The 20,537-nt window shown below is 45.8% G+C and overlaps 1 protein-coding gene across 1 annotated transcript; it reads right to left on the bottom strand.

Moving 5' to 3' along the window:
- Positions 1-12,659: 12,659 nt before the first annotated feature.
- LOC120690060 (PLASMODESMATA CALLOSE-BINDING PROTEIN 3-like) lies at positions 12,660-15,848 on the bottom strand. Its single transcript, XM_039972578.1, has 4 exons — positions 15,507-15,848; positions 15,181-15,420; positions 15,006-15,039; positions 12,660-13,089 (listed from the first exon to the last, which is right to left on the bottom strand). The coding sequence occupies exons 1-4, from the start codon at positions 15,568-15,570 to the stop codon at positions 12,921-12,923; spliced, it is 507 nt and encodes a 168-aa protein (XP_039828512.1). The 5' UTR covers positions 15,571-15,848; the 3' UTR covers positions 12,660-12,920.
- Positions 15,849-20,537: the final 4,689 nt, after the last annotated feature.

Genomic DNA, 20,537 nt, shown 5'->3' with positions numbered 1-20,537 from the left:
TGGAATCCTTGAAACAAGATCTACAAGTTTTGTTACATTCACATGTTCATAATCTGTCTACATTTTAATCTACGAAAATGATTAGATTAAATGGGCTATGTTTGTTCTAGGAGTTGTGCTCAGTAACCATAGTTGGTTTTTGGCTAGGTGATGTCTTGCAAAGTTTCTAGTACCTGGTAAAAATTTGAATGCCTTGTGACACCACTAACTAGGTCAAAGTTCCAAGATCCCTAAATCTACTAGTATTGCTCATGTATTAATTCTGGTAGAACTGTTAGTGATCTGGGTATGAAACTTTTTCTGTGTATGCATGTCACTAAAATCTTAATGTTGTGCAAGTTTGAGAAATTTTAGATCAGTCTAACTATGTATTTGAATTAATGCTTGATAAGTAAGCTTTATTTGTGATATATAGTTCTTGTTCTTAGAAAAATCTAGGTTTATTTCTGAAACTTTGTTTTGGTCATATAATCATGCCTGCAAAGTTTGAGCACCATTTACTGAATATTCTTACAGTTATAATCCATGCTTGAGATATCATGTTTAGTTTTCTATTTTTGTTTTGGAAGAAATCTGTCATATCTGGTCTTCATCTTTGGATATGTTACTAGTTAGATTGAGAACTAGCTATGGTAAAAGTTTCATATGTAGTACTGGTTAAATGCACCTTAAGAAATTTATGCTAAATCATGTTAAGTTAAATGCATAACTAATTTATCTGGTGGTTATAAAGCTCGATAATTTTTCTGGAGTATGTTTAGCTCATGAATAGGCTCTGGTAAAAATTTGACAATCATATACCTAGTACAACTCTCTGGAGAATTAATCTTAGTTAATGGCTTGTTGTTTTTGTTCTTTTTATTACCTCAGCTACATAAGTGAATAAAATCTGGAAAAATTATAGTACTGAGTAGATGCTTGGTAGATGCTCCCATAAAATTTGTAGCACCATAACCCATGTCAAACTTGCTGTGCAAAAAGGTGAAGCAACTAGAGTAATCTACTTACATGCTTTGTTATGGATAATTGCTTTATGATTAGATGCTGAAAACTATACCATAGATGCTAAAGTACCTGATTTGAGTTACTTTAGTTTTTCATCACTAGCTCATGAGTAAATTGGTTGCTATGAAATAGTGAAAGTCTGCTATGTTTTAATGATAAGAATAAAAATCAAAACACACAGCTCTTTTATGAAGTAAAGTGAAATTAAGAACTACTCTATAAACGATTGCCCAGAAAATAAAGTTAACTAAGACCACCACAACAAACACGTGCTATTCTGGACTACAACTTTATAGTGAAGGAAAGAAATATATTTATGTTATGTTGTAACAATATCATTTCTGCATGCATATAGAAACGGTAAATCTACTCGACGGTGATTACGAGTTGGTGCCCGCGAATACTACCACTCCGGAGAGTGTCTCTCTTAATTGTACTGATTTGAATCAAGACCCGAACCAATGTTCGGAAGAGCCCAAGGCTACCTTTGAACAGTGCCCAAGAAGGCAAGCCCCGGTGCATAATCCCATTATTTTACGCTTTATATTCATCTTACTATTTGTATATGTTGTAATAATTTTTATTGCGCATTTACGTTTTCTAGGAGTTGATCGAAAACCTTAGGTGCATGATCCCTAGGTACCTATGTTTGTTATCCGGATCTTTTTCTCGACTAATTGCCCCGCTAACTAGGTACGGTAAAAGTCGAGAGGTTTCCTGCCTTTCGCGAGATTATAGGAGTTGACTGACTTTAATTCCTGCTGAAATATAAGGACAACGGGCGGGGTTGTGTAGTTGTGATACCCCGCTGGTGTAGTCAAAAATGGCTAAGGTCGCGGGGTGTGGCTCATTTCGTTAAGCGATTGAAAGTACTAGCCACATACCGAGAAATATGGTAATCGGTAAGCTGAAGTACCTGATTGGACCAGCGAGTGGAACGATCTCGCACCCTCTTGGTAGAAGTAGGTTTTATTTTTGTCCGGACGTACGGGTGCAGAGTGGTCGGACTCTGTAGTCGGGGAGGGTGTTCCGGATCCACGGACTGGAAAGAAAGGGGAAATGTGGTGTGGGTGACTTGGTTCCCATACGTGTGGTCTAGGTTCCCCTGGCCAGGTTGAAATCCGATTCAGAATCGTCCGCCTCTCATGGCATGAGACTGCTTAATGTTTTCGGTCACACAGAGTAACAAGTGGAACATGATGATGATAATACTGCTGGTTGATTAAATGATTGCTCTACCATGTTTGTGTAGAGTTAGATGCAAACTTAGAATGGTTAATCCAACTGGAAGATGGCTAAATAAAATCTGAAAATAAGGATCAACATTTAGTGGCGTTTTTGGCAAAACAAACCCCACCAACCAAAAAGCCTTGCATGTCTAGTTATCGGACTATGTTATATCCGGTGACGGGTCAGTCTTGCTGAGTATTAGTATACTCAGCCTTGCTTGTGGCACTGTTTTTCAGGTACTAACTTCGAAGACCTGTTTGCAAGTCTTGCTTGGCCGTGTACCTTGCCTCCGGGCTGGTCTTTTGAGTGGGATGGTCCTTCAGCTGGTGCTGACCACCCTCCCGCTGAGTGACGCTTTCGTGCGGGCTTTATCGATGCGTCACGTTATTTCACTAGTTATCTTTTAATGCTTCCGCTGAACAATGAGACTTGAATAATTTGAGTAGATGGAACTCTGTAGTACTTTACTAATCTGAATATGGTTTGTAATAAATTTTCCTTTCCGCTGCAATCACTCTGAGATGTATGAAATGTTCTGTGTTGTAATCTCTGGGCTCACCTTCGTGTGAGTGTTGTCTGCTGATCCTGGAAGAGCGTGGCTTTTATCGAGGCTTCACTCGAGGAACTACCGGTGAGTGCCAATTTGGGTCAGAGTTGCTTAGCAACAAAGATCAGTGCACCCGGGCCCAGTTAGTTTGGGTGGTTCCGCCACAGCTGGCATCAGAGCTCGCAGACAGCCTACCAGAGATGGCAACCTCGGTTTTCAAACAACAATTTAAAACTTGACTTCAAAACTACTAAAGTTTTTGAAAGAGTTTAGGATCTCCAAGGACAAGTCTAGGACGTAAAGCCCTAGGGAATCTTATGGGTATAATCAGGTGGCTTATTTTGTATGGCTAACTTCCAGCACATTACTTTTCAGTATTTAAATTCCGTAATTTAAATTCTGCAACTACATCATCGCCGCGGAGGTATGCTTACTCAGTCAGCTGAGGGAGTCTGACCTTCCCGTCGGTGATGCGAGCCGAACGCTGAAGCTCAAGCAGTGGCCTACTTGAGCTGCTGCCCATATACCAACTTCGGTTGATTATATGGGGAGTAATGGTTCGAAATTGGAATTCTATTCCCCGTCAAAGACGGTACTCAGTCAATACGTTGTTTCGATAACGTATGTTTAACGTTGTCCATACGGCGGTAATTGTATGGATGCCGGTTCTATAGTGATCGGTAATGTATGGGAACGCTTTCGTGAGTGCTGGCATGAAAGGTTCATTTTATATATTGTCACTCTTCTGCAGGTACGCTAACCCGAAATCGAATTTTATGCTATCTAGCTATATCGAGTAGCTACATAGTGAGAGACGTATTATATATGCCACCGAAACTAACCACGTAAGACCAAGGTTACTTGGCAATTATTTTTTTTGGTGAGGACGATTAAGATCTGCATTCATCCTCAAATCATCAGCAAAGAAATGTTTAAAAGAAATCCCAATCAAAAAGGTTAAAACACAATCTCAAGGATCATCTAGACAGTCTCAAATTCTGGAAAACTTGGCTTTCTCGAATTTTTAAGATATGAATATTTGCTCAAATAAAGTTGGGTCAGTAATATGAAATGAATCTAATTAAATCACCAAACTACTGTAAATATTTCAGAATTTTTGAAGCCTCCTAGCTTGATGTTTTTGAACTTAGATCGATCCTCTGTAAAACTGTCAGCTTTGAGCAGTCTGTACAAACTGAATTTTTCGACCATCTTAGGTTGCTCATTTGAAAAATAGTACAACATGAAAGTCGTAGGGAACGTAATGAAGAACTCACTGTAAAATTTTGAATAATCTTTGTCCAGTGGTTTGGGAGATATGGTCAAATTACTCTTTCTCTGGACAATCTGTTTTCTGGTTTGACATCACTTCAAAACCTTGAGCATATCACCTTGTTAGGATCTGAACTGGCCTTAGTGTTGACTATATGAAATGTTCCTCACTACCTTGGGCATCGTCTGTAAAATTTTGAGAATTTTTGACCAAGTATATTGTCCTTGGCTAAGAAAACACTAGCTCTCTGTTCGCTGAATTTTCTGGACATACAGTAAGGAAGACTTTTAAGAAAAAGACCATCATAGGGTTGATCTAGACCTAGCCTTGACAAAAAAAATTGTGCACAATGATATTAGGAATGCCCTAGTAAAATTTCAAAAAAAAAAAAATTTGGACCCCTCAATTTAGAGTGACGAAACTCTAAACTTGCTTCCGGTACAATTGAAATCTCATTGTCCAATTTGTATCCTACGGGATATTGCTGAAATTTTCACCCTTGTATATGACTCTTCTTGGCTATGAGTTGAATAACAAAGTGGTCACAAATTCCCTGATCTAGATTCTCACCAATTTTCAGCTTCGTGGGACTAGTATACTACGAGCTATAGGCAAAACCCTATTGCCCGGCCTGCTGAAAACAGCCAGAACAGAGAAGCAAAGACCGAATATTTCACCCATATTAACCATTGTTTTAGCCTTGGGGTTGAATACCAAAGTTGCTCCAAACATCCTAAGCTACATGCCTACAAAATTTCAACTTCATTAGATGTATATAGTAGGAGTTATGGCCTTAATACAGAGACTCTGTTCAGAAAACCAGAGGTGTAGTAATGGACAATTTCAACCATCTTACTCTTAGAATTAGCCTCTGAGTTGACTACCAAAGATGTAGCATGTGAAATCATCTGGTTGCTTTCAAAATTTTAGAAAGTTTCGATGAACCAAAAGAAAGTTACAAATTTCTTTGTAACGACTAACGCTGCACAAACTGGTTACACAGCATTTGTTGTGTTCTATTATGTTGCACACTTGTTCATTGCATCTTGGAAGCTATACGAATCCTATCACTGATGCTTGAACTCATATATTTCAGATGGTGAGAGCAACCCATAGTACTCTAGATAATTTCGGTGCCAGTGGTAGCGGATCGCAGCCACCACCACCCGGCCTTGAGGAATTACTTGCCACCCAAAATGAGTTGCTTCGACAACTTATTCTGGGACAGCAAGTGATTTCTCATTTTCTACAGCAACAACACTTTCAACTAGATGGGCACAAGGTCCACCAATCTCCAGTTGCAGACTATCAAGAGCTCCATGAAGACACACAAGAAATAAAGGATGTTCACTCGGACTCCCTAATGCCACCATCACAACTTCCGATGAAACTTAAGGATGACCAAGTAAAGTGTCTGACTCCCAAGCATGGCTCAAGCAATATGGACTTGACTGGATGGGAAATTACGTGCACAAATTTCGTTCCCCGTGGTAAAAGGCAAACCCGCAATGCTATTGCTGCCAACACAGTCCTAAGAGCAAGAACTCGCTCGCCTGTCCGTGAAACCATGGACCCAACTAGGTGCACTATACCCGAGAATGGTTCAGTAGATATGCTAGTGATGACATCCTTACGATGCAAACAGCACAATGGTCCGAGTGAGACGAACCGTTGTTTCATCTGTAGAAGTCCTACCCACTTCGCTCGAAGATGTCCTCAAGCCACACAACAAAATCAGGACCAAGGTTCTAGCCAAACAAATAAAAGCATGCGCAAAAGATTGCGGGATGAGCGCAAGAAACAGGCTGATCAGGTCGAACAAGGAAGGATCAATTTCACCACTCTTGAAGAAATTCATGAAGGTCAACAGAAATATAAAGAACTTGCATAACTTTCTTGGTCAGTACACTGCATTGCAACATGTGCAACGCATGCCCACGCACTTACTCAGCACACTTGTGTGTACCACATTATGTGCATAAACCATGTGTACCATCACACCATGAACCGCACATCCACTAGCTTACCTCAGGACAAATGCACCAATCCGTGTGCATATTTCTTAGGAGTATGGGTCGTTGTATCCGTATATTACATCGACACAAACTTATCTGCCATGGGTTCTTTAACTCATTTAACCACATATCTGCATTGCCACAATAAAAAAAATGATATGTTGGTATTTCCACAATACGTCACGACTTTGAACAATGGTGCATCTCTCTCAAATCAAGTACCAACTCAATCGAATAAAATCCACCTTGCACAAGAATATCTTGAGAAAAGTTTGCTGCTACCGAAGAATAAGATCTCCATACTAGAAAGCTGTCAGATATAAGTGGACCAGCAGGTACAGAAGAGAAACCCAAATTTTTAGACCTGATCAACTACCTCAAAATAAGTTGAGCCTGTGGAACAAAATGTAGTAAAACAAATCTCCTTACTTCTGTAAAATTTTGAAAATTTTTGGAGAATTGTAACCCTCAAAATCCAGTCTTTTGGTAAACCCCTATGATTCTGTCAACTTGTAGCAGTCTGGCCACATGAATTTTTCGACCCACTTAAACGCCTTTCCTGAGAAAACGTTCAACATGAATGTTGTGGAGAACTGAGTCTAGAAGCTACCGAAAAATTTTGAGAATTTGATTTCAAGTGGTTTGGTACTTACAGTCAAAATACTAGCCCTCTATTCAGTCTGAAATCTGGGTCAACCTTCCTGCAAACACTTAAGGATTTGACTATCTTAAGCTCTGTTTCTGAGTTAGAGTTGACTAGGGGAAATGATCAAAATTATCTTAGGCACCCCCAGTAAAAATTTGACAATTTTTCGACCTTGGATTCATCAGTTATGCTAAATTCTATCAGCTACTCAGAATCTGTCCTGCGAAAATCGTCAAGCACGAGCTCTTTTAAAGAATGGAGAAGCCTAAATGTTTTACTGCGACAAGGATAGAGTTGTATGGTTTGAATCTCTATAGTGGATCAACTGAATCGTGATCTCTGAAAACCAATTCTTGATAGGTCACCTTTTTCCAAAGCTTTCCAATCACTTGGGTATTAATGAAATATATCAAGACCCTAGGCAAAATTTCTTGCTAAATATATCTCATAATGCTATACCGAGACCACTTATAAACACCCGTTACACTCCAACTTTTTGCCGATTATGGATTTCATGATTGGTTTGCTAAGCACCTCTCCAAGGCCTGATTCCATATGGATCATTATCGACAACCGACCTTTTCTTCAATTACACACTATTCATACTACCAAGAAGTGAGCCGGTATTCATCTTGATCACATTATGGTCTACATATCACACCACATAGAATTAATTCTAGTAGTGATGTTCTATTCCTAGCGCATTTTTGAGAAATCCCTTGCAATCTTCTCCTGTCACCAAACTGATCCGAAGTTCAGCTTTATCACCCTGGAACCGACGGCCAAACTGAAAAGTGGGCCGAATCTTAAAAGACATGCTAAGATCTTACATCATTCATTATGACAACCATGAAGACAAATGCCCGTTTTTAGCAGAGTTCTCACCCAGCTATCAAGCAAGCTTGAAAATGGCACTATTTATAGCATCGTATGATCAAAGGTGTCAAACTCCACTGAGTTTGTCACAAACCAAAGACCACTAAATATTTAGACCAGACTTGATCATTCGGCAGAATAACAACCAAAGATAATACAAGAAAATATTAGAGATGACCACTCTAGCCAAATGAGTTATTTGGATAAAAAGAAGAAAATCTTTGCAACTCGAAGTCGGTAATAATGTCTACCTTCTGGTTTCACCAACCAAAGGCACACACACTGTCCACACTTAGCTTATTCACCTGAATCTCGGGACGAGATTCTTTTTAAGGGGGGTAGGCTGTGACACCTCTGGTGTCAGTTTAACCAAAGCCAGGCAATTAACATAACTCCACACACAAATGAGCTAAGAAAACTTAAATAAGAACCCTATGTCTAGTTCTTGCAAACTTGTGTGTGAATGTATGTGTGCATGTGTTTGAGTGCAATGTGTTTGAAAAACAATAATTGGTACCCTTTTAAACTTGACTTGACATGTGTGGTAATAAGGTAATAAGATACACCTTTCATAATGATCTATAAACTTTCTATGCAAATCAAATTCAAACTGGAAAACCATCACATGAAATGATTATTGGAACCATTCTTGGATTTGTGAAGAGCTACTAATTCAAACAAATTAAATAAACAAGAGTTCAATTTCTAGAAATAAGGAAGTTAAAAATAACTTTCAAACCAATGCACTTATGCATAGGAAAATGAATCTACATATTCACCATGTCATGTTCAACAAAAACCTAGTTGAAGCCTAGGAGTAAAAGTGCCAAAATTCACATGAAATGATAAGTAGCTTAAATGGCAGTTTTTGGAAATAATTAAATAACTCTCAAACCATTGCTCTAATGAAAAAGTGCATAACACGAAAGTTGTAGATCTCGAAAAACTGAGCAAAAGTGGTATTCAACACTTTTTCATTTGGAGCCAAGAAGAGGGAGAAAATTTGAAATTACAGAACTGAGTTTGGAACTTCGATTTATTTACGAAATTGCCACTCACCGTTTCTTCCACCTCCGGCTCCCTGCACCGCGCCTACGACGGCGTCCGTACGCCGGCGAAGCCACCTGGCCGCCCCACGCGTCGCGCCTCCGCCCAAAACCGCTCCCGCGCCCCTGGTATTGCCCCAACCCACCTTCCCCGGCGTCCCTGAGCTCGCCACGCCCCCTTTCCTCTCCTGTGCGCGCCACGAGGATGGCCGCCGCGCCACGCGCCTGGCTGCGCCCTCCCCGGCCGCGCCTACCCCAGTAGGTCGCTTTCCAGCTCGCCCAGACCTGCCTCCCCTCCATCGCGCGCCTATAAAAAGGGCCATCGCCCTCCCTGCTCGCGCGCAGGAAGGCCGCCCATGCCATGGCCGCCGGCAAGCTCGGCTCACCGTGGAACCACCCCCTCCGCCCCTCCTCGGCTCCAATCGAGACCCAGAATGGATTCCTCTCAACACGCTGATGCTCCCAAGCCCAAACGCCCCTTCCCTACCTCACCCGAGCTCGCCGGAGCCGAGCTCCCATGGCCGCCGCCCCTGTACATCGCCGGCGACCCACCTCCCGGCCGCCCCCGACCCATCCAAGACCACCATAAGGTGCGCCTCGGTCTCCTCTCTCTTTTCCCCCACAAACCCCTCGCCGCCGGCCAACCCCATCGCCGGGAACCGCCGCGCCAAACCTCCTCTGTTCACTCATCTCCGCCAGGGACCTACAGTTAAAAGACACAAAACTTCCAAGGGTCCAACTGCAAAATGTACATGAACCTCAAAACAGCAAACTTCAAAAATGCCTAGAAAATCGTATAAAAATCAGAAAAATGCAAACTAAAATGTTTTGGAATCCTTGAAACAAGATCTACAAGTTTTGTTACATTCACATGTTCATAATCTGTCTACATTTTAATCTACGAAAATGATTAGATTAAATGGGCTATGTTTGTTCTAGGAGTTGTGCTCAGTAACCATAGTTGGTTTTTGGCTAGGTGATGTCTTGAAAAGTTTCTAGTACCTGGTAAAAATTTGAATGCCTTGTGACACCACTAACTAGGTCAAAGTTCCAAGATCCCTAAATCTACTAGTATTGCTCATGTATTAATTCTGGTAGAACTGTTAGTGATCTGGGTATGAAACTTTTTCTGTGTATGCATGTCACTAAAACCTTAATGTTGTGCAAGTTTGAGAAATTTTAGATCAGTCTAACTATGTATTTGAATTAATGCTTGATAAGTAAGCTTTATTTGTGATATATAGTTCTTGTTCTTAGAAAAATCTAGGTTTATTTCTGAAACTTTGTTTTGGTCATATAATCATGCCTGCAAAGTTTGAGCACCATTTACTGAATATTCTTACAGTTATAATCCATGCTTGAGATATCATGTTTAGTTTTTCTATTTTTGTTCTGGAAGAAATCTGTCATATCTGGTCTTCATCTTTGGATATGTTACTAGTTAGATTGAGAACTAGCTATGGTAAAAGTTTCATATGTAGTACTGGTTAAATGCACCTTAAGAAATTTATGCTAAATCATGTTAAGTTAAATGCATAACTAATTTATCTGGTGGTTATAAAGCTCGATAATTTTTCTGGAGTATGTTTAGCTCATGAATAGGCTCTGGTAAAAATTTGACAATCATATACCTAGTACAACTCTCTGGAGAATTAATCTTAGTTAATGGCTTGTTGTTTTTGTTCTTTTTATTACCTCAGCTACATAAGTGAATAAAATCTGGAAAAATTACAGTACTGAGTAGATGCTTGGTAGATGCTCCCATAAAATTTGTAGCACCATAACCCTTGTCAAACTTGCTGTGCAAAAAGGTGAAGCAACTAGAGTAATCTACTTACATGCTTTGTTATGGATAATTGCTTTATGATTAGATGTTGAAAACTATACCATAGATGCTAAAGTACCTGATTTGAGTTACTTTAGTTTTTCATCACTAGCTCATGAGTAAATTGGTTGCTATGAAATAGTGAAAGTCTGCTATGTTTTAATGATAAGAATAAAAATCAAAACACACAGCTCTTTTATGAAGTAAAGTGAAATTAAGAACTACTCTATAAACGATTGCCCAGAAAATAAAGTTAACTAAGACCACCACAACAAACACGTGCTATTCTGGACTACAACTTTATAGTGAAGGAAAGAAATATATTTATGTTATGTTGTAACAATATCATTTCTGCATGCATATAGAAACGGTAAATCTACTCGACGGTGATTACAAGTTGGTGCCCGCGAATACTACCACTCCGGAGAGTGTCTCTCTTAATTGTACTGATTTGAATCAAGACCCGAACCAATGTTCGGAAGAGCCCAAGGCTACCTTTGAACAGTGCCCAAGAAGGCAAGCCCCGGTGCATAATCCCATTATTTTACGCTTTATATTCATCTTACTATTTGTATATGTTGTAATAATTTTTATTGCGCATTTACGTTTTCTAGGAGTTGATCGAAAACCTTAGGTGCATGATCCCTAGGTACCTATGTTTGTTATCCGGATCTTTTTCTCGACTAATTGCCCCGCTAACTAGGTACGGTAAAAGTCGAGAGGTTTTCTGCCTTTCGCGAGATTATAGGAGTTGACTGACTTTAATTCCTGCTGAAATATAAGGACAACGGGCGGGGTTGTGTAGTTGTGATACCCCGCTGGTGTAGTCAAAAATGGCTAAGGTCGCGGGGTGTGGCTCATTTCGTTAAGCGATTGAAAGTACTAGCCACATACCGAGAAATATGGTAATCGGTAAGCTGAAGTACCTGATTGGACCAGCGAGTGGAACGATCTCGCACCCTCTTGGTAGAAGTAGGTTTTATTTTTGTCCGGACGTACGGGTGCAGAGTGGTCGGACTCTGTAGTCGGGGAGGGTGTTCCGGATCCACGGACTGGAAAGAAAGGGGAAATGTTGTGTGGGTGACTTGGTTCCCATACGTGTGGTCTAGGTTCCCCTGGCCAGGTTGAAATCCGATTCAGAATCGTCCGCCTCTCATGGCATGAGACTGCTTAATGTTTTCGGTCACACAGAGTAACAAGTGGAACATGATGATGATAATACTGCTGGTTGATTAAATGATTGCTCTACCATGTTTGTGTAGAGTTAGATGCAAACTTAGAATGGTTAATCCAACTGGAAGATGGCTAAATAAAATCTGAAAATAAGGATCAACATTTAGTGGCGTTTTTGGCAAAACAAACCCCACCAACCAAAAAGCCTTGCATGTCTAGTTATCGGACTATGTTATATCCGGTGACGGGTCAGTCTTGCTGAGTATTAGTATACTCAGCCTTGCTTGTGGCACTGTTTTTCAGGTACTAACTTCGAAGACCTGTTTGCAAGTCTTGCTTGGCCGTGTACCTTGCCTCCGGGCTGGTCTTTTGAGTGGGATGGTCCTTCAACTGGTGCTGACCACCCTCCCGCTGAGTGACGCTTTCGTGCGGGCTTTATCGATGCGTCACGTTATTTCACTAGTTATCTTTTAATGCTTCCGCTGAACAATGAGACTTGAATAATTTGAGTAGATGGAACTCTGTAGTACTTTACTAATCTGAATATGGTTTGTAATAAATTTTCCTTTCCGCTGCAATCACTCTGAGATGTATGAAATGTTCTGTGTTGTAATCTCTGGGCTCACCTTCGTGTGAGTGTTGTCTGCTGATCCTGGAAGAGCGTGGCTTTTATCGAGGCTTCACTCGAGGAACTATCGGTGAGTGCCAATTTGGGTCAGAGTTGCTTAGCAACAAAGATCAGTGCACCCGGGCCCAGTTAGTTTGGGTGGTTCCGCCACAGCTGGCAACTTCCTCCTCCATCGCCTAACATTTTTTTTCCTCACTTCACATTTCTGATTTTCTGTTGTATAAACACGAACCTTGAGGTCATATGACTGAGAAAGTGAGTTCTTCTGCTCACGGGGGCCACTGGCTAGGATACGATGGAAAGAAGATCAGTTTTTCACGGGTCCACTCCCTCGAAGATGTGTTACCGTCAGAAACACCAGCGGATTAGTCTGCATCATTCAGGGCAAACAGATGTAAAGGCAACATCAGACAGAAATCAGGCACTAAGAATTAACACATGGACCCTAAACACCCGATTAAACACCACGTCCTCAAGTCAACTTAACATTTCCCTCCTACAATCTAAGATTTTACAGCAGAGAAAAGTGAACGGAAACTGCAGCACCACAATGCGGGTCATCCAAACCTAGTTCTTCGCCTGAACAAGGTGCCATCAATAGGGCTCCGTCTGCCTAACACAGTGCGGCGTAGGGGCGTCTCGTCTCGGCGCCGTGATCACGTGCTCAGGTAGAGAGCCATGAGCGAGGAGGCTAGGATCACCAGCCGAGCAGCAACTCCAGCCACCGGGAGAACACCCACGCCGCTGTTGTCGTTGAGGGCTGACGGGCCCATCGTCGGGGGGCTGTAAACGCCGGGCGAACCACCATTGCTTGTAGCGGCGGCGCTGCACAACACACATGAACATGAGCAGTCAGTTTCAATGTATCAATGTAGTAGTCAGCATTGTTCAGTTCCCCCTTGGAGCAGGAAGGTGCATACAAGGTCTAGAAAACAAATGCATAGGCAGATGAGATGGGTAGTACAGTCTCTATTGTCAATGCTTGCTCGGCTATCTCTGGGATACCATTAAGTCAGTTGTGTGTGTGTGCGCGCTTTGAGTGATCATATTCCAAAGAGTAATGTCCATCACCGGTCTCTAAACTTGTGTCGTTGTGTCATCCCGGTCCCTAAACTCACAAATCGACCGTTCAGGTCCTCAAAGTTGTCTATCTGTGTCATCTCGGTCCATAAACTTGTTCCACTGTGTCATCCCGGTCCCTAAACTAGAAAATTAAATGATTACGTTCTCAAATTTGTTCAATCATGTCATTACGGTCCTAAACTTGATTTTGAGTCTTGTCTGGGTCAAAACAAGACGATCTAAAATCTATATATCAAAAAGTAATTCATAACTTTTTCATATGAACTTGAATGAAGATAACCTTTATATCAAAATAGTAGCCCTCGATGTAATCTACAATTTTGTAGCTGAAATATTTTTGAATTAAAACTGTTTAGGGTCTCAAAATATTGTTGTAAGTTTATAGATTTTGAAATTTAAAAGTTAAAATTAAACTTTGGGACTCTAAACAATTTTGATTCAAAAACTTTTCAATTGGAAAGTTGTAGATCGCGTCGAGAGATACAATTTTGATATAAAGTTTGTTTTCATTCGAGTTCATATGAAAATGTTATAAATTATTTTTTGATATAGAGGTTTTAGATTGTCCGGTTTGGACTTAGATGAGACTCAAAACCAAATTTAGGGACTGGGATGACACGACTGGACAAGTTTGAGGATCTAAACAGATGGTTTATAAGTTTAGAGACCGGAATGACACAGCCAAACAAGTTTGAGGACCTAAACGGTCGATTTGTGAGTTTAGGGACCGGGATGACACAGTCGAACAAGTTTAGGGACCGGTGACACACTTTACTCTATTCCAAATGTGGCACGCTTACAATGTGGTGTTCATTGGATGCTCAACGCTGGCAATTTATTACTGCAGGCATTTACAGATGAGGACAGAGGAATGCAGGTCACTCCTGCAGTTGCAGCCGAAGACCAGCTGTATGCCAGGGTTCATCAACCCCACCCCGACAACGAAGACCAGACCAGCAAGGCATCAAAATCAAAAGAATTCTGAAAAATCTTGGAACCTACTTTGAAGAATCCTCACATCTAATGGCCTGAAAGCATTCCAGGTTCTTATGAATACCACTACTCCCCTAGCTTGAAAGAGGAAGCAGGAATAATGCGAGAACCTACACAGAAACAAACGCACAAGAAAAAGAGACAGAAAGGCTGGCTCATCTAGCTGGGAGACGGAACCAGAAGGGTACCGGATTCCCCTAAAAAGACTCCATGAATACAGAGTTGTTCATCGATGCAGCCAAATGTGGGAAAAGAAAGAAAGAAAGTAACCACGCGCAAATCGCCTTTATTCCAGGATTTCCAGCACAAGAACTACACACGGCCGCCCACCGGATGGTGGTACTGGTACCACAAGGCCAAAGCGACCAAATCTGTCATGGCACTACTAGGACCCTGGACTTAGGCATTAAGACATTCTCAAGAGGGCCAAGCAGAACTGGCAACGTCCATCAGATTGATTCAGGGGGTTTAAGAAAGATGCGACTTTTTCATGAATCCTGAACAATCCCTATCTTCTTTCCATCAGTTCAGTAAATGGGAAATGCTAGCTGGTTTTAGCTCTGATTAGTAAAGGTAAAGTAATGGATCCAACTCACGTCTGTTGTGCTCGTGCCAAGAAAAGAGAGAAATGAGTGTGGAAAGTAGCAATGCCGTGCGAGGATTACCTTGGGGTTGCAGGGTAAGTGCAGCCATTGCCGCCTGCAGCCAAGAAACACGGCGTCAGGAATCTAAACCAAGAAAGAAATCGAAACTCTCGCCAACCGGATACTAGAATAGAAGACATTTCATCTGAACCTCGGGCGGAGGGATTCAGAAATCAGAAAGGAGGAGGTTCCTTACTCGGGTCGGTGTTGGAAAGCACGGCGGTGCCGGAGAAGACGCATGCCTGCGCGTTCTGGTTGTTGCGCTGGTAGAAGCTGTTGACGGCGTAGGAGCAGTGCGCCCTGACGGTGTCCGGGGCGAAGCAGGGCGCGTTCTGCAGGATGGGCTTGCAGTCGGCGCCGGCGCCGCACGCGTAGTCGAGCGTCTTCTGCAGCGCGCTGTCCCCCAGGTCCGAGCGGCACACGCACCAGGCGCCGTCTTCCAAATCCAACCGCCGCAGGCAAGAAACAATTTTCAGAGAAACGAACCAAGAGAAGAAAGAAATCCATGGCGGCGCGGCGCACCTGAGCGGCCGGCGAGCGCGGCGGCCGCCGCCACCAGCAGGAAGAGGCGAGCCGCGTCCGCCATGGAGCACGCTGTGCTGCGGCGGCTGCGAGGTTTGCAGACGGCGGCGACGGGGAGCAACCTCGACAGGATGGCGTCCCTTCCCTTGTGCAACTCTCAATCCCCAAAGCGATGAGGGGGTTTTAAATGCAACGGCAGGCGAGCAGGCGCCAGGAAGTTTTCCTTGTTTGGCTCCTCCTCACAAGTCACAAGCGAAGGAAAGAAGGGTCCTCGGGCAGGGTCGGGTCGGGCTGTTTTCACGAGCACGCGCAGGGCGCCCGTCTGCAGCCTGGGCAAGCAGCGCCCCGTTTCGTGAAGTGGCGTGTCCGTGGCGGTCGGGAGGCAGAGGCACTCCTCACAAGTCACAAGCGAAGGAAAGAAGGGTCCTCGGGCAGGGTCGGGTCGGGCTGTTTTCACGAGCACGCGCAGGGCGCCCGTCTGCAGCCTGGGCAAGCAGCGCCCCGTTTCGTGAAGTGGCGTGTCCGTGGCGGTCGGGAGGCAGAGGCACTCCTCGCTCCAGCACTCCGCTCCAACGCCGCCGCAGCCGCTGCCCGGCCGGTCCGGCGCCAGTGCCAGAAGGCAGTGTGGCTTTTCATGAACGGTCAAAAAACGCATGGCCAGAGAGCCTGCCTGGAGCGGGTTGGTGGCATGGCAGGGGGCTGTGCCCCTGCGCGCCGGGTCCCACCAGGGGTGGTGCAGTAAATGTGAGTATGTGACTGCTCCCGTATGACAAGTTTTAATGGGAGTTCTACAGAGAGTTGCGTAAGCATTAATTTTTATACCACGTCATCAATTTTGTTAATTTGGCAATATATTTATGAGGAGAGATGATTAGTTTCATCATATGTGAGAGAATCGTAAAACTCACGTGCCACAATTATCTAGTTTTCAAATTTAAATAGTCGTGTCACAGACCTTACTGGCCTTGCAGCGCACACACTGGCCTGTTTGGTTCCCTAGCAAACTTTGCTCATTAATTACGAGTATTAAATAAAGTCAGTTTACAAATTTAACTTCGCAACCCCTGCGCTACTTTGCGAGACGAATATAATGAGGTCTTTTCGTCTTTAATCGCAAAGTTAAAGGATGTTTATTATAGTATTATTGTAGCCAATTATCGATTAATTATTGTCGGTACCCCAGGACTGGGGTACCCCCTCTTGCTGCGTCTAGGCAAGAGCCTTGTAGTTATCCTTAACTACGTCCAGCAGACGGACCCCTGCGGTCCGGAGCCCTGCTCACCCAACAGCGGTCCCGGACCTGTCCCCTGGTTGGGAAAGGTCCGGGAGCACCACATGTCCCGGGAAAACCTGGCGGTCAGCCCGAATGGCCGGAAGCTCCGGACCTCCCGAAGAGGACCGGGTCCCCAGGGAATCCCGGACCCCCATGGGGTCCGGGACCCCCTGTATAGAAACCGGACCCCTCTCCAAGGAAAGGAATCGTCACCCCGCCTCGGGGTGGTCCGGGGCCACCACGTGTCAACAGGCCCAGACACGTATATAAGGCCGCTTGGTCTCCTTATTAAGGCTCACCTACCGCGGCATTCATTACGACAGGAGGACGTCCGCATTGATGTAGCAGAAGCCGAGGCGATACTTTGACCAGGGGACACTATTGGTCGCGTATTACCAAGATAGTGGAGCTGCTGGCGCTGCCCACGCCGCGTCTGCCAGTCTGCCATAACAGATGGATACGACGGCTCGGCTTCACCCATTATGACGCCTACATAATAGCCTCCACAGGCCACGCCGCAAGCTACGCTCCCCCAACGGACACCTTTGTGACGGGACAAGAGAAGACCACTGTAGCGCTAGCAGGGCGTGGGAGCGTATCGGAGGAAAGATTCGTAACCACTGTACCCATTTAAATACTCTGCGCAGTATGCTGCGCAGTCACGTTGGGCCCACTTGTCGGGGCCCAGCGTCCTATGTATCCGCCCCCTTGGTCTATAAAAGGGGGCGCCCGCTAGAAGGAAAACTCAGGCTGGGTGAGAGCCAAGGCCCGGCAGAGGATAGACTCATACACAACAGAGATAAAAATTTCTCCCAGTGGACGTAGGGTATTACGCTCCGGCGGCCCGAACCACTCTAGATCGTGTGTTCTTGTGTCCTTATCTCAGAGCTAGATCAGCCCAATCGCCTAGTACCTTCCCGAGCACTCCCTCTCTGGGAATAGGCGGGTGCGTTCCGCCACCCGGCCGTGGGTACCCTAGAAATCCCACGACATTTGGCGCCGTCCGTGGGGACGGATCAGGCGCTGGCTGGATCTTCAGGCTTCTGGGGCCGTGTTCATCCTCTGCAACGACGAACGAGAAGATGAAGAGAGGCATGGTGGCACCTACGCCGCATGTTACTACGCTGTGGCACCAGCGCCCTCGGTGCGATGGTGCACGGCAGCGGCGCCTGCTGTGCGTCGCCACTGCGACGCCTCAGAGCCGGCACGGTGGTGCGCGGGGGCGACGCCTGTCGCGTGCCGCCCCGCGCCATCCCAGTGTCGGCTCAAGGTTTTCTCTCAAGCAACGGCCATGCTTCCTCTCCGGCGACATGACGTCGGTTCAAGGCTTTCTCTCAACATGGAGCCCGGAGCCGACGGCCATCCCGGAGGAAGTTGGCCGTGTCGTCCTGCCGTCGCCAGCACCGGAGATCCGCCTCAGCGTAGCTTGGTGCTGCTGCAGACAGGGCCCCGCCGCCAGGCGCGGGGGCCCCTGGCGCTAGCACCAAGGACAAGCCGGCGAACGACCGCACCTCTCCGCGCTTCGCACCGGTCCTTCTGCTGCGCAAGGGCGTCTGGTTTCCATCGGCAGACGACGACGGCGGCAGGGGGGCCTCTCCCACTCAAAGCCAAAGAATTTGTCTCATGCTACCTAAGCATATGACAGCTCTTAGGCAAGGAGTGGCCCCCCGAGCTCCCGAGGTGGTGCTGGATGATGCAGTTCAGGCACATCCAGGGCGCCTTCACCTCCGACGACCATGAAGAACCCCGGAGAAGAGATACCACTCCCAATCAAGAGAAGAACATGCTGTATAGAATGCAGCCGAAGGTTACTCCTAAACTAGGGCTGGGAAAATTCCTCCTTTGTAATAACGTGGCGCCTACGTGTGAGTCCAGAGCGGTCAAGGTCTGACCTTGTAAACCCGACCTCTGGCCCTCTCGCACAAACAGGCAAGCTAAGGTCCGGAGCGGTAGAGGTCCGACCTCGTAATCCCGACCTCTGATGTATACCGTGACAACCACAATAATAAAGGAGATCTTTCTCAGTTTTATCTAGGCTCCACCTTGATTACATTTATTCACCTTGGTTTAGCTTTTCTTTCCTCTAAAACAAAATCTTCCTATTATTGCTAACAATCCAAGATAAGTTGCTGGCTTGTGGCCAGGTGGGGACACCCCTTCAAGCTGGAAGGCAGTTCGGACCCCTAAGGACCTGGTCCGGAGAAGTAGTACTCGTATCCTGGGGTAGAGAAGCTCCGCGTAGCTTAGCCTGGTAATGTACCCTAAGTTTACGTACTTCACTACCCTGTTATAAGTACTCCAGTATCCGAGAACTGCTGTCTTTAAAGGTCCCGAGCTCCCTTCTAGTATGACGCTTGGTTTCTCGCACCTTGGTTTCTCACACCTTACTCTCAGGTCCGGTGATATATTTCATCGGATCATCAGCAACGACTCAAGTTCACTCCGGTGGCCCGCTCCAGCGGAGACCGCTCGCCACGGTCGACTCAAGTCCACTCCGGTGGCCCGCTCCGGCGGAGACCGCTCGCCACGGTCGGCTCAAGTCCACTCCGGTGGCCCGCTCCGGCGGAGACCGCTCGCCACGGTCGGCTCAAGTCCACTCCGGTGGCCCGCTCCGGCGGAGACCGCTCGCCACGGTCGCCTAGAGCCAGGTCCGGGAGGTGGTGCATGCTCACTGAGCGATCCGAGGTCTGTGTAACCGCTTAGTTTGGTTCCGCACCCTAAGCCTACACCTTCGTCGCCCTGTGGAGAGCACTCTAGAGCCTGAACCTGCCAACCGGTGTACTGGCCTCAGGGGTCCGGAGCACCCGCTCTTTGTATGAGCACACCGACACAATCAAGTTTGCGTGGAAACACATCTCGTTAGTGGCCCGACCCGCGGGTTCGTGCCTCTCCCGAGGTGGGCCCGGGGGCCACTGTCGGTACCCCAGGACTGGGGTACCCCCTCTTGCTGCGTCTAGGCAAGAGCCTTGTAGTTATCCTTAACTACGTCCAGCAGCCGGACCCCTGCGGTCCGGAGCCCTGCTCACCCAACAGCGGTCCCGGACCCGTCCCCTGGTTGGGAAAGGTCCGGGAGCACCACGTGTCCCGAGAAAAGCTGGCGGTCAGCCCGAACGGCCGGAAGCTCCGGACCTCCCGAAGATGACCGGGTCCCCAGGGAATCCCGGACCCCCATGGGGTCCGGGACCCCTATATAGAAACCGGACCCCTCTCCAAGGAAAGAAATCGTCACCCCGCCTCGGGGTGGTCCGGGGCCACCACGTGTCAACAGGCCCAGACACGTATATAAGGCCGCTTGGTCTCCTTATTAAGGCTCACCTACCGCGGCATTCATTACGACAGGAGGACGTCCGCATTGATGTAGCAGAAGCCGAGGCGATACTTTGACCAGGGGACACTATTGGTCGCGTATTACCAAGATAGTGGAGCTGCTGGCGCTGCCCACGCCGCGTCTGCCAGTCTGCCATAACAGATGGATACGACGGCTCGGCTTCACCCATTATGACGCCTACATAATAGCCTCCACAGGCCACGCCGCAAGCTACGCTCCCCCAACGGACACCTTTGTGACGGGACAAGAGAAGACCACTGTAGCGCTAGCAGGGCGTGGGAGCGTATCGGAGGAAAGATTCGTAACCACTGTACCCATTTAAATACTCTGCGTAGTATGCTGCGCAGTCACGTTGGGCCCACTTGTCGGGGCCCAGCGTCCTATGTATCCGCCCCCTTGGTCTATAAAAGGGGGCGCCCGCTAGAAGGAA

The sequence above is a fragment of the Panicum virgatum genome, chromosome 9N, assembly GCF_016808335.1.
Source record: "Panicum virgatum strain AP13 chromosome 9N, P.virgatum_v5, whole genome shotgun sequence".
Taxonomy (NCBI): Eukaryota; Viridiplantae; Streptophyta; class Magnoliopsida; order Poales; family Poaceae; genus Panicum; species Panicum virgatum.
Note: the sequence above shows the minus strand (reverse complement) of the source record. Positions and strands in the feature narration are given on the sequence as shown.